Source organism: Macadamia integrifolia, chromosome 3 (genome assembly GCF_013358625.1).
Source record: "Macadamia integrifolia cultivar HAES 741 chromosome 3, SCU_Mint_v3, whole genome shotgun sequence".
NCBI lineage: Eukaryota > Viridiplantae > Streptophyta > Magnoliopsida > Proteales > Proteaceae > Macadamia > Macadamia integrifolia.
This window is the reverse complement of record NC_056559.1, coordinates 5060749-5075875: the sequence shown is the minus strand read 5'-3', so window position 1 is coordinate 5075875 and position 15127 is coordinate 5060749. Positions and strand designations below refer to the sequence as shown.

General features: G+C 40.8%; 1 protein-coding gene and 1 pseudogene across 1 annotated transcript; one reads left to right on the top strand and one right to left on the bottom strand.

Moving 5' to 3' along the window:
• On the top strand, nt 1–8057 carry LOC122074853 (annotated as a pseudogene).
• A 356-nt stretch (nt 8058–8413) lies between these two features.
• LOC122074854 (calvin cycle protein CP12-3, chloroplastic) lies at nt 8414–9380 on the bottom strand. The gene has a single exon (XM_042639827.1). It carries the CDS (start codon nt 9112–9114, stop codon nt 8710–8712), a length of 405 nt encoding a protein of 134 aa, XP_042495761.1. The 5' UTR covers nt 9115–9380; the 3' UTR covers nt 8414–8709.
• Between the last annotated feature and the right edge of the window lie 5747 nt (nt 9381–15127).

The following is a 15127-nucleotide window of genomic DNA, read 5'->3' as shown; positions in this document are numbered from 1 at the left end:
AAATGCGACGGTGGTTGATTCTACTTTGTACTATGATTGAATCGTGGCCTTGACTCTCTGAATCTGTTCGAACAGTACGGGTTGTAATTTTGGGAGCAGCAGCAAGATCGGTCTCTGTAATTCGTTCCTTCGACTCTTGAAGGATTGAAGGCTTCTCTCTCACTTGATTACAATTTCCTGCTTTCTTATTGTTTATTTGCTCCTTCCGCTGTAGGATGTCGCATTTGGGCGGTGGTGCTGCGGAGGCACACGCTCGTTTCAAGAAGTATGAATACAGAGCAAACTCGAGCCTTGTGCTTACAACTGATTCTCGTCCGCGTATCGCTAATAAGCCAACGGTGGAGCCTGAATCTTTACATGGGAAGATAGACCCGAAAACCTTCGGTGATCGTGCTTACAGAGGAAAACCCATGGAGTCCAATGAGAATCTGAAGAAGTCAAAGAAGGATCGGGACCCTGAAGCCTTGCCCCGTAGGCAAAGCAAGCGGCGGCGCCTCCAAGAGGAGAGCGTCCTGTTTATGACGGAGGAAGGTGTCTATCAGCCAAAGATGAAGGAGACAAGGGCAGCATACGAGGCCTTATTTGGGGTCATCCAACTGCAGTTTGGAGGTCAGCCACCAAGTGTTGTGAGTGGTGCAGCTGATGAGGTGTTGGCAGTTCTAAAGAATGAAGCCATCACGAATTCTGACAAGAAAAAGAAGATTGATGGGCTATTGGATTTAGTACCAGATGAAGTATTTGATCAGCTCATGTCTACTGGGAAGCTTATTATTGATTTCCAAGACGGTGGTGAGGCAGCCGGGTCTGCCAATGATGCTCTTGATGATGATATGGGTGTTGCTGTTGAGTTTGAAGATGAGGAGGAGGAAGAGGACGACAGTGATTTTGATGTAGTCCAGGAAGTGGAAGTGGAGGAATATGATGGGCTGGACTTAAACGGCACTGGTGTAATGCAGGTATGTGGTGTGATCGATGATGATAATATGCGAGAAGCCAACGAGGATATGACTCTTAAGGTTCAAGATATAGATGCATATTGGCTCCGGAGGAAGATCTCTCAATGATATGAAGTGATTGACCCAAAACACTGCCAGAAATTGGCAGAAGATGTGCTTAAAATACTTGCAGAAGGAGAAGACATGGAAAAAAGGCTCTTGGTGCTTCTTGATTTTGATAAGTTTAGCCTCATTCAATTTCTCTTGCGGAGCCCAGCTGAAGATAGTCTGGTGTACACGTTTGGCAAGGGCTGAAGACCAAGATGAAAGGAAGAGGATTGAGGAAGAAATGAAAGCACCTTTGGAGATGGGGACAGGGAGTTGAGGGGTTTTATTGATATAGACTCGGACAGTGGTTGGGGGAAGGGGCAGCGTGTAATACTTCCTCTTGACAAATATATTTTTCATCAAGGTGGTCTTCTGATGGCCAATAAGAAATGTGAGCTTCCACTAGGTTCGTATAGGAATCATAGCAAGTGTTGTGAGGAAGTTCATGTGCCAGCTTTGAAGCCAAAGCCCCTTGCTCCTGGTGAAGAGCTCATAAAGATCTCTGCCATGCCCGACTGGGCACAGCCGGCTTTTAAAGGGATGACCCAACTGAACAGAGTGCAAAGTAAAGTTTATGAAACTGCTCTTTTTACAGCAGAAAATATTCTCTTATGTGCTCCGACTGGTGCAGGAAAAACGAATGTTGCCATGCTAACCATTCTTCAGCAGATTGCATATGGATTATTCAACAACAGCAATTATAAGATTGTCTATGTGGCACCGATGGAAAGCACTTGTTGCTGAAGTGGTTGGAAATCTGTCCAATAGGTTGCAACATTATGGTGTCAAAGTTAAGGAGCCGAGTGGAGATCAGACCCTGACCCATCAACAGATTGAAGAGACACAGGTAATTGTTACAACTCCTGAGAAGTGGGATATCATCACCAGAAAATCTGGGGAGAGAACCTATATGCATCTTGTGAAGCTACTTATTATAGATGAAATTCATCTTCTTCATGATAACAGAGGGCCTGTGCTTGAAAGCATTGTTGCAAAAACAGTTAGACAAATTGAGACCACTAAAGAATATATCCGATTGGCAGGATTATCAGCTACACTCCCCAACTATGAAGATGTGGCATTGTTTCTGCAGGTTGATGGGGAAAAAGGACTCTTCCATTTTGACAACAGCTACAGACCTTGCCCTCTTGCTCAGCAGTATATTGGAATTACGGCGAAGAAGCCTCTGCAGAGATTCCAGTTGATGAACAATGTCTGTTATGAGAAGGTCATAGCTGTTGCTGGGAAGCATCAAGTTCTTATATTTGTCCACTTAAGGAAAGAAACAGCCAAAACAGCTCGTGCAATACGAGATACTGCTCTTGCGAAGGATACCCTTGGTCAATTTTTAGCGGAGGATAGTGCAAGCCGTGAGATCCTGCAGAGTCATATGGAGTTGGTCAAGAGCAATGATCTAAAAGACCTGTTGCCAAATGGATTTGCAATGCATCATGCTGGAATGGCAAGGGGAGATCGCCAACTTGTTGAGAAACATTTTTCTGAAGGGTATGTTCAAGTATTGGTTTCAACTGCTACTCTAGCTTGGGGTGTTAATTTGCCAGCGCACATTGTGATCATCAAAGGCGTAATGATGGCCGAGGTGGCAACTCGGACTGATGGAGGGCCAATGTAGCAGCACGACCAAATGGAGGGCCGAGGTGGCAGCACGGCTAGATAAGGTACCAGTGTAGCATTGGTCAGGACGCTCCTTGCCCGTGCCGTGGTTAGGGAAAAATACCCTCATCAATATCCAAATTGGCGGATCAGGTGAACGTTGAAATTGTTCTTGGGACTGTTCAGAATGCTAGGGAGGCCTGCAATTGGATTGGTTACACTTATTTGTATGTTCGTATGTTGAGGAATCCAACTCTTTATGGCATAGATCCAAATGCTCTTGGTAAAGACGTTACATTGGAGGAGTGGAGGGCTGATCTGGTAAGAATTAAGCGTTGATTTAGTAGTGTATTTCTGTTGCACTCTCTCAGTGTGAATATATTTCTGTTGCTTAGGCCTGTTTTAAGATTATCTTATCACTTAATGCTTGATTTTATGTTGCAGTCAGCAACCCCCCCACCCCCCACCCCCACCCCCCACCCCAAATAAACAAATAAATAAATAAATAAATATCCAAGTGCTAGATAAACTTGCTGGATGGATTGCGGTTGGGTTTTGATCGAAATATTAACACTTGTGGTTCTGGTAATTTCCGAAACTTCAACTCAGAAATTTCAAGTAATGTTTACACCAACGAATAAAAAACTGGGTGGATTTGCATTTGTCACCAAGCTTTGCATTTTGATTCTTTATTTGTTTTTTTAGCCATATTGAGCCAAAATATTAAGATTATGATTTACCTCTGAACTCTGAAGTACTACAATTTACAAGATTGTAATTTTTTATTTTGTTTCTGTTGTTGTTTTTCATTTCATACAATAATTTTATTTTTGGCTGAAAGTAAACCCTGAAGAGAAGGTTTTAATTTTTCATCTATCTGATTGGCAGTATTTACTGGTGTCGTCTAAACTTGAACTAGAAACCTCCAGTATGCTTGATTGACATGACTACCAGCTATATTACCAAAGCAGGTATTATACCCTTGATTTCTAAAGAAGCAGATGTGTCTAACTGGGGCCTTTTCTCATTTCCAGTTTTTCTATACAGCATTGAGGTTACTGTTGTCATCTAAACTTGACCTAGGAATCTCCAGTATGCTTGACTGATATGACAACCTGCTAGCCATTGAACACCAGATCAGGAGGTTTCCTTGTCATGTCTAAAGAAGCAGATGTGTCTAATTTGGAACCTTTTATAATATCTTGTGTTTCTATGTTATCCTAATTTGGCAAATCATGTTAATCAAAACTTAGAAGGCAATGTGGCATTAGCTATTTTGGAGCTGTAGGTTCCTGGATATTTGCTTATAGAGCATTTATTTCCAGTCGCATCTCTTTTGTGTGTATGTGCTTTTTTTTTTTTTTTTGGTTGGGGGGGTGGGTTGGGGGGATCCACCTCTGTAAATATTATGTGCTCTCTCCATTGTCTTACGATTATTTGATTTCGATGGGTATCTGAAGCTCCAATCAGGTCCCTATGCTTGCGTAATTGATTGTATTTATCTAGCTTTTGTTGATTTTTTTTTCCCACATCGATGTTATATAGTGCTGTACGCATGTACATTATTCTTGGCTGTTGGCATAAATATCTATATCTATATAAAAGAAAAAGCTTTTACAAACTTTTTGAAACAGACAAATTGAGCATAATATCCCTTGAAGTTTTCTGATGTTCTTCTTGTTTATTTGCAGATCCATAGTGCTGCAACTATCTTGGACAGAAATAACTTGATCAGGTATGATCGCGGAAGTGGCTATTTTCAAGTTACAGACTTGGGGCAGGTTGCTAGTTACTACTACATAACTCATGGAACGATATCCACATACAATGAGCATTTGAAGCCAACAATGGGTGATATTGAGCTCTGTCAATTGTTTTCCCTTAGTGAAGAATTCAAATATGTGACAGTCAGACAAGATGAGAAGATGGAAATGGCTAAGCTCTTGGATTGTCCCCATACCCATAAAGGAAAGCTTGGAAAAGCCTATTGCCAAGATTAATGTGCTACTTCAGGCATATATTTCACAGTTTAAGCTCGAGGGGCTTTCATTGACATCAGACATGGTGTTCATTACCCAGGTCTGCTATAATCATAAACTTTGTTCTTTTATACTAGAGTTTTGTTCCTCAACTAGCTTAGTTACATCCATTTTTATTCTCTATTTGTTCTTTTACTTTCCTTGTAGAGTGCTGGTCGTCTTTTGTGGGCCCTTTTCGAGATCGTCCTTAAGAGAGGATGGGCACAATTAGCTGAGAAAGCTTTGAATTTGTGTAAGATGGTTAACAAAAGGATGTGGAGCGTCCAGATGCCCCTTCGCCAGTTCAAAGGGATTCCGGTTGAGATCCTGATGAAACTAGAGAAAAAAGATTTGGCCTGGCAGAGGTACTATGATCTTTCTGCTCAGGACATTGGAGAGCTCATACGCTGCCCTAAGATGGGGAAACCACTTCACAATTACATTCACCAGTTTCCAAAGCTTAACCTGGCGGCTCATGTTCAACCTATCACTCATTCTGTGCTGAAAGTTGAACTCACTATAACTCCAGATTTTCAGTGGGAGGACAAAGTCCATGGATTTGTTGAACCATTATGGGTGATTGTTGAGGACAACGACAGGGAAAACATTCTTCATCATGAGTATTTCATGCTTAAGAAGCAGTATATTGACGAGGACCACATTTTAAATTTCACAGTGCCAATCTGTGAGCCATTACCACCTCAGTACTTCATTCGTGTTGTGTCAGATAGGTGGCTTGGGTCTCAATCTGTCTTACCTGTTTCTTTCAGGCACCTAATCTTGCCTGAAAAATTTCCTCCAGCGACTGAATTGTTGGACTTGCAACCATTGCCTGTGACGGCATTGAGAAACCCCTCATATGAAGCTCTCTATCAAGAATTCAGGCACTTCAATCCAATCCAAACACAGGTTTTCACCATATTATACAACACTGATGATAATGCATTGGTTGCAGCCCCAACTGGGAGTGGGAAGACCATCTGTGCAGAGTTTGCTATTCTGAGGAATCACCAGAAAGGACCTGAATCTGTCATTCGTGTTGTTTATATTGCTCCTATTGAGGCTCTTGCCAATGATCGTGATTGGGAGCGGAAGTTTGGAAAAGGAACTAGGGATGCAGGTGGTTGAATTGACAGGTGAAACTGCAAGAGACTTGAAACTTCTTGAGAAAGGGCAAATAATTATCACCACCCCTGACAAATGGGATGCTTTATCCCACCGCTGGAAACAGCAGAAGCATGTTCAGCAGGTCAGCCTTTTCATAATCGATGAGGTCCACTTCATTGGTGGCCAATGGGATCCTGTATTGGAAGTTATAGTCTCTCGGATGAGATACATTGCAAGTCAGGGTGAGAGCAAAACACAGATGGTGGCACTTTCAGCTTCTCTTGCAAATGCCAAAGACCTTGGGGAATGGATAGGTGCAACCTCTCATGGCCTTTTCAATTTTCATCCAAGTGTTCATCCTGTGGCTCTGGAGATTCACATTCAAGGAGTGGATATAGCTAATTTTGAAGCAAGGCTGCAAGCAATGACAAAACCAACATACACAGCTATTGTTCAACATGCAAAGAATGGAAAACCCACTCTGGTATTTGTTCCAACAAGAAAGCATGCCCAGCTTACTGCAGATGATCTGATAACTTACTCAAGTGCAGACAGTGGGGGGAAGCCTGCATTCCTATTAAGACCAGTAGAAGATTTGGAACCTTTCATTTCAAAGGTGAGTGAGCCCAAGCTTAGTGCTACTCTTCGTCATGGTGTGGGCAACTTGCATGAATGTCTTACCAGCATGGACCAGGAGGTTGTCTCACATTTATTTAAAATTGGGCGGATTCAGGTCTGTGTTGCTAGCAGCTCAATGTGCTGGGGGATGCCATTATCAGCTCATTTGGTTGTGGTTGTGGGAACACAATATTATGATGGGCGGGAAAATGCTCACACAGACTACCCAATTACTGATCTGTTGATCTGTTGCAGATGATGGGTCATGCGAGTAGAGCTCTTGTGGATAATTCTGGGAAATGTGTTATCCTCTGCCATGCACCTCGAAAAGAATACTATAAGAAGTTCTTGTATGAAGCATTGCCAGTAGAAAGTCATCTGCAGCATTACTTGCATGACAATCTGAATGCAGAAATTGTTGCCAGAGTAATCAAGAACAACAAGATGCTGTGGATTATCTGACGTGGACATTCATGTACCGTAGGATCACTCAAAATCCTAACTACTACAACCTTCAGGGAGTTAGCCACAGGCATCTCTCTGATCATCTCTCAGAGCTTGTGGATAACACATTGGGCGACTTAGAAGCAACTAACTGTGTTGCCATAGAGGATGATACGGCCCTTTCTCCTCTGAACCTAGGCAGGATAGCATCATACTACTACATCGGCCACACTACAATAGAACATTTTAGTTCGTCATTGGTTCCCGAAACGAAGATGAAGGGCCTACTGGAGATTCTGGCTAATGCTTCAGAATATGCAGAGCTCCCAATACGACCTGGGGAGGAAGAGATGATAAGGAAGTTGATCAACCACCAGAGGTTTTCATTTGAAAACCTCAAATGTACAGACCCACATGTAAAGGCAAATGCTTTGCTACAAGCTCACTTCTCAAGGCACAAAGTTGTTGGGAACCCAGCTTCTGACCAGCGAGAAGTACTCCTTTCTGCTAGTAGGTTGCTTCAAGCTATGGTAAATGTTATATCTAGCAATGGGTGGCTTAGCCTGGCTCTTCTTGCAATGGAAGTAAGTCAGATGGTAATACAGGGTATGTGGGACCGTGATTCTATGCTTCTTCAGCTTCCTCACTTCACAAAAGAATTGGCGAAAAAATGCCAAGAGAACCCAGAAAAGAGTATAGAAACTGTGTTTGATTTGGTGGAGATGGAGGATAATGAGCGGCAACAATTGCTGCAGATGACAGATTCACAGTTGCTGGATATTGCACGTTTCTGCAACCGTTTCCCCAACATAGATATGACATATGAGGTGCTGGAGAGTGACAACATAAGAGCTGGGGATGATGTTACTTTGCAAGTTACATCTTGAAGAGAGGTATGGATTGGTACCTGTGAATGCTCCCAGGTATCCCAAAGCCAAAGAAGAAGGATGGTGGCTTGTGGTAGGTGATAGCAAAACTAACCAGTTGCTTGCAATCAAGTGGGTTTCCTTGCAGCGCAAGTCAAAAGTCAAGCTTAAGTTCACTGCTCCAGCAGAAGCAGGAGAGAAGTCATATACTCTTTATTTTATGTGTGATTCATACATGGGCTGTGACCAGGAGTATGAATTTAGTGTTAATGTCAAAGCAGGTGCAGGTGCTGGTGCTGGTGCTGGTGATGAGATTGGGAGAGAATGAAAACATGTTCCAGTGTCAATCTTGGTGCATGCAATCCAATCTTTGATTAGGTAATCTTTCCTATATTTGATACTACCCCCTTATACTATCACATACCATAATGCCACTGTAATATTTTGAACCTGTAATGCTTTTCCATCTTTTCGTCAGTCTTTAGTGTCCAGTATTTTGAAAATACTGGTGTCACTTCAGGAGGCTTTAAAAAACGAAGAAATAATGCGCGAGGCTCTCGCATGTGCGAAATCGAGTTCAAAAACTACACAATCTTTATCAAAACATATCGAGAGACTGTTTCAACCGTTTGACCATGATAATGAGGTTTTAACCACCACAGTAGCTTTGTATTTCTTGCATAGGAAAAAAAGAACCCCATACTTTATTCACTCAAATCACATGCCCCATACTTTATTCACTCAAAATCATATGCTTACATATGTACAACTGTCAGATCAAAGCATAATAAAACAGAGGATTATTTTCCTAATAAACAAACATCCACAGTCAACTTTTATCCATACACAGTTCTTCCCTAGGAAAAAAAAAATATAGAAAAAAACAAGAAAGAGAAAAGTACAATCGATAGCTAAGCTAAGGTACTTTATATTATAAGCACAAGTTTTGTAGATGATGGATATCAAGGGAGGAGACCTGAGAGATGTGGAACCAAACCGTCAATCTTCGTAGATCCGGCACTCGTCCGTCTCTGGATTTTCCTGACAAAAGTATTCAAGAGGATCATGCTTCTCCATCTTCCACCGGAGATCGGCCTTTGCCTGACTCACCTCTTCCACCTCGTCCCAAGCCACCTTGCACTCGTCCGACGCTTCGTTTCCCTCGCACACCTCCTTCGCTTCCACTACTTTCTTCTCTATCATCTCCGCCAACTGCATCTCTCTCATCCATGTCCCTTTGAACTTCGCCACCGCCATTGCTTGCATCACCTTCTTTCGACTTCGTGCACCAGGAACAACGCCAACCGAGTAAGAATAAGAAACCTTATTGCAATTATAGAAAGAAGATGGCACCAGATCTCCAGTTGCCGGCGAGAAAACTCTCGGAGTCGTGAAAGATGCCATCTCAGAGAACAAAAAAACAAAAAAAACACGACGATCCGAGTGAGTTTTTAGACAAAATGATTCAACGGAAGATTGAAATCCTTATAGATCGATCGTTGTTTCTGACGATCTCGTGCTAAATACGAAAGAGAGATTCAGAACAAAAAAGAAAGAAACTCTAAATTGTCTTCTACTCCTCTGGGATTTGGGTTGGGGATTTAGGAGAAAAGAGAAGAACGAAGATAATGACTTTGGTCTGGTGACTCTGGTCTAGAAAAGGATGAGAAAAAGTACTCTTTCTCACCGACCACATCGGTTCGGTGGGGCTCAGCTTCAGCCACTCCAGCGAGATACCAAGGGTTTGATGAATCGGTCAGTGCTGATTCGGATCAGATGGAATCGGCTGAGAATGAAACAGGATCTGCGAGAATCGACCAGATCGATCGCTGTTGATTCTGATCTGAATCTGATCCGATCCGTATAGGCCAATTCGATTGGTCCGATTTCCATAGGACCGGATGGGATATCAATTACATTTTTTTCTGGTAAAGATGTGATTGTATGATTGAGATATTAGGTTTATTGTCATATTTATCATTATTAGAAATATTAAATGAATGATTATGATCCAAAAGCAAATGTCTAGAAATGATGAAATACTGATTGGATTGTATTTTTCCAAATGTAATTTTTTACAATTTTTTGATCAGGTTGTACCATTGTATGTGGCATGATTTAAGATGCTAATTTAACGGTCACTAAAAATATTAAAAATTATGGTCGAACCTTATTATTATTATTATTATCATTATTTTTGGGTCAAGTCGAACTTTAAGTGGAAATCTTTTTGAGTTGTAATGGTTTTTTTTTTTTTTTGATCGAAAGAACCAATTTATTAGAGAAAGTCAAGAGAGGAGAAATTCCTCCCGTAAGGAAGCTTTACAAGACAAAAAGGAGGATCAGAAATCCAAGTCTGGGAAACTCCCAAGATAGAAGCACCACAAGCTAGGACATGCGCCTCCCTATTGTTTTGCCTAGGAACAAACGAAAGGAAGCGAAGCTAAAAGAAGATACCAGAGAAAGAATATCCTCAACAATAAACCTAGTAGCCCAATCAAGGGACGAAGAAACACAAGATAAGCCTCTAATTACAGATAGTGACAAAGCATGGGCAAGTAGAATTCCATCGCCAAGAGCCTCAACTTCCATACAAGTTGCAGAAAAGCTTGGTCCAGGCTTGCATTTAGTAGCAATAAAGGATCCCAAGTGGGATCTGATCACCACTCCTCGACCTCCCAGCTTTTTCGAAGCACGCCAAGCACCATCAGAAGAAATAACAAAGTGGATAACTGGAGCATTCAAAGACTGAAGAACAGGAACAACAGGTACAGAACTTGAATTTCCAGCAGCCCAACAAATGTGACCCTCATGAATAGATGCAGAAATACATGCCACAATGCTAGCAAGATCGGGGTCCATTGAATTATAGACCATCCTCTTGCGAGATTTCCAAACCTGCCAAATAATAGAAAACCATATCAAATGAAAATCCTTCATGCAAGGAACATCTTTGTATATAACAAAAATGAAGTTTAACCAATCTTTAAATTCCCTACCATGGAAATCCTGGGTATTAAACCTCAAGGAGATGCAAATGGACATTGAAACAAAACATGTGAAATAGGCTCCTCTTCCACAGCACAAACAGGACAAAGAGCATAAGAACACAGATTTCTCTTCTTAAGCAATTGCCTTACAGCAATAAAGTTCACACTACACCTCCAAACAAATAGTATGACCTTTGGGATTAAAGGCAAATTCCAAATAAACCTCCAAAAAGGGTCAGATGTTGATGAAGAAGGGCTTGGAAAAGAGAGAGACCCAAAATAAGCCGACCGAACTGTAAACAGACCAGAATTCGTGAAAATCCATCTCCCAAAGTCTTCCTTGTCAGATACACTGAGAGGAATCAGAGTAATGGAAGCTACCTCAGTAGGAGAAAATAAAGATTGAATAAGAGGGAGATTCCATTGTTTGTGAGGCTGTAAAATAAGATCAGAAACTAAAGTCACAGATGGGTGAGATGAAATACTAATAATGCAGCCACCTGGAATTAAAGGAATCCATTGATCCTTGAAAATGGAAGTAGAAAGCCCATTACCGATACCTCTACACAACCCTTTAAGGAGAACATCCCTACCAGCCAAGAGGCTTCTCCAACCCCAAGAGCAATTACTTTTCAAAGTTGCCTCCAGAAAGGAGGTGTTGGGAAAATATTTCTTTTTCAAAACGGAGACCCAAAGAGCATTTTCATTATGAAGGAGCCTCCAACACTGTCTAGCTAAGAGAGCACGGTTGAAGGAATTAAAATTTCTAAAACCAAGATCCCCATCCTTCTTGCTTCTACATAATTTCTCCCAACTTACCCAAAACACACCCTTTCCCTTATTGTCTTTCCACGAAAAGTGTCTAAGGATTTTAAATAAGTCTTTGCACAACCCTGAAGGGAGGAGAAAGATAGACATGGAATATGTGGCAAGAGCAGAGGCAACTGATTTTATTAAGATCTCCTTACCAGCAGCAGTTAAGAGATTACCTTTCCACCCCGATAACTTCGATTGGACTCTTTCAACAATGTAAGAGAACATAGCTTTTTTAGAACGACCAAATTTAGTGGGAAAACCAAGGGCCCGTTTGATAACGTTTCTGCCGTTTACGTTTCAAGAAAAGGCATAAACATAAATTTCCGTTTCTAGAAACAGAAATGGAATTGAAGGTGTTTGATAAGTCATGTTTTTAGAAGTCGATAGTAACCAATGAAAGAATGACCACAAGTCATTTCTAGAAACATCAACTTGTTTCGCCTGGGTCGTTTCTTGAATCATAAATAAGTAAAAATTTCTATTTCTATTTCTGAAAATAAGTGAAATGGAATAGTTTTATCAAATGCTTTTTACTTCGTTTCTGTTGTTTCTGGTAACAGAAACAACAGAAACACATTTCTTGAAACGTTATCAAACGGGCCCCAAGTATTCATACTTGAAAACCAGAAAGAGCAGAAACTTCTCTTTGGATAGCAAGAGAGGTATGAGGGCTAAACCACATATTGGATTTGCTCATATTGAGAGATTGGCCAGACACTAAATAGTGGTTCCCAATAAGTTGTTTAATGGTTTCACACTCATTTTTTCCAGCCTTGAAAATATAAGACAATCATTGGCAAAAAGTAGGTGAGAAATAGGAAGCCCATTCCTACCTATCCTAATATCAGAAATTATGCCAAGATATCTGCTCAGCGTTTTAAAAATTAAGAAGAAAAAGCTTCTTGGCAAAGGATGAAAAGATTAGGGCTGAGGGGGCATCCTTGACGAAGATCCTATGGGCAGTGATTGGGTTCTAAAAGAGAACCATTTAATTTGACATGGAAAGAGATGGTGGATACACACTACATTACCCAATTCACCCAAGTAGGGTGAAAACCAAATTTCAGCAAAACATGCTCTAGAAAAATCCATTCTACCTTGTCATAAGCCTTACTTAAGTCCAATTTCAAAGCCATAAAACTAGATTTGCTTTTAGAAGATTTCATTTGATGAAGTAACTCATGTGCAACATATACATTATCAAATATTGCACGAGAGGGAATAAAAGCACTTTGAAAGGGACTTATTAAAGAGTTTAAGTAATGGTTTTATTAGATTTTACCATGATGCTTGCCATATTAAATTTTGAATTTACAATAATAATCCAAATTATAGAGGTAACTTTTTTTTAATGGAATAAGAAGAAATGCAATTAAAGAAGGAAAATAAAAACATCGTCTTCAAGGTTACAAATAGACATATTAGATTTTTTTTAATTATGGGCATTGTATGTTAAGTTGATAAAAAAAACATCCACTTCATTCCTAGGCCTGAGTAGAAAAGAGAGGGTAGGAATGGTGTTGCAAATGTCAAGAAAAATGGGGACTACACTCTAATGCCATGAGGTGATTGTTAGGTAAAAAAACATATAGGGTTTTAAGATCTTTAAAATTTCCTCCACACCTTGTTTATGCTCTAGCCATTCACTTGTGCTTGTTGAACTCCAAAGAGGAAGCCCCTTGAGATACCCTACTTTCTGAACCCGGTTTAGTCACCCGATTGGTTCAGTTGGGTCGTGCAGGGTCTGAACCCGAACAAGTTGAGATGGGTATCCTATGGAATATGATAGCAAGGGTGACTCTAAACTTGGGTTGGCCAGATGAGTTTGAACCAATGCCTAGTGAAGTCTGCATGACCAAGCCGTGCACTTGCACGTATTATAAGGCTAAGTACGGACAATAAATGTACATAGTTGTATTTTATGATGAGTATGTATTTTAAATCATATACCGGGAGTGAAATACATGTCGGGAGCCGATTACCGTCAAAATCCCAATTATTTAGCTAAGTTTTGGCCGACTGGAGAGTGGTCATGGGTGGGTCGAACCCACCAGTGTAACCTGCCAATTTGGTCAATAGATATTTTGACCTACGTATAAATACCATTATGACTTTTCTTTTTCCTCATTTAATGCTTTAGAAGGCGGGTGAGAAGAGTAAAGAAGAGAGAGAAGAGAAAGAAAGAAAAGGGAAGAAGAACGAATAAAGAAGAAGAAATGCTCATGGTGCAATGCCGAGGTTAGATCTTTCCATTTCGACGTCGAAAAAGTGATCCTCGTCTTGCGATCTACGATTTGAGGTGAGTAAAGGTTATATTTCCTAAACCCTCAAGAAGCCCTAAGTGAAACCCTTTTGATTTGGGTATAAACCCTTTAGATCTTGTTAATTCCACTTGAGAAGATGAATCTAAGGTTTAATGAAAGTCCTACATGTTGATTTTGAAGATTTAGATGAAGAAATCACAAGATTTGAAGAGCATTTGATGATTTCTCGAGTTGAAGAAGAGATTTGGAGTTTTGAAGGTGTTTTTACTCAAATAGGTATGATCCGCACTTAAACCCTTGAATCAATCCTAGATCTAGGTCGGAATCACATCATGGGACCTTAGATGTGTGAAAAATGCGATCAAATTGACCCCTCGAAGTTTCCCCAATATGGGATGAAAAGTGGAAGTGAATAGCAAAAACCCGATGTAGACCAGTGGGTGGCACTGGTAGGTGTTGGACCCACCAGTCGGGGCCCCCCAGTCACAACTGGGCTTTTGGCCTGACCAGTTTGGACAAAGCCCTTGGGCCAACTGACGGGCATGGCACTCGTCGGTTGACCTACCAGTGAGGCCTATCGGGCTTCGATAAGGCCCAAATTTGTCGGGCAACCTCCTACAGTGATTTTAAACATGTTGAGATCATCGTACTTTGTTGGTTATTATCCTAAAGTAGAGATATACTAAACTCAACCTTTTTATGATAGGTTTTACTAGAGCCTCTCGTCACCACATGCCGGATCTCCTTCGTACCTAGGGTGAACATTGTACATATCTAGATAAGTGGGGAGAGGACATTGACTTTATTTTTGGAGTGTTTTTGCATCATTCCATTATTGTTGTAAACTAGCCATGTCATCACTTTATTACTGTATGTAGACTAACCATCCACGAATGCCATTTGCATGCATTGTCTTGTGTATTATGAAATTAGTTTATAGTTTGTTATGCTGTAACTTTAATTATTAAATGCTTATTTCTTGCTATGAATTATGAGATGAATGATTTCAATTACTGAACATGATGTATTGTTAGATTAGATGTCGTAGTCAGCTTGGAAACAAATGCATTGATGGCCCATGGAATAGGACGCGGTGGTACTATGCAGTCGTACTGTCTCATATAGAAGTATGCGGTTAGGAATGACATTTCCCTGTGCTACGATCCTTTCCCGCAGAGGTTTAGGTGTTGGGTATATCACTGGGGGAAGCTCGAGGTTGTGTACCAACAGTGGCGGTTAGAAGTACGTCTGGCTGATCACTATGACAATTAGCAACTTTAGTGATATAATTAGAGAGCCAATCGTACTGCATATACTTTAATACAGAGCAATGCCCAACTTACTTTA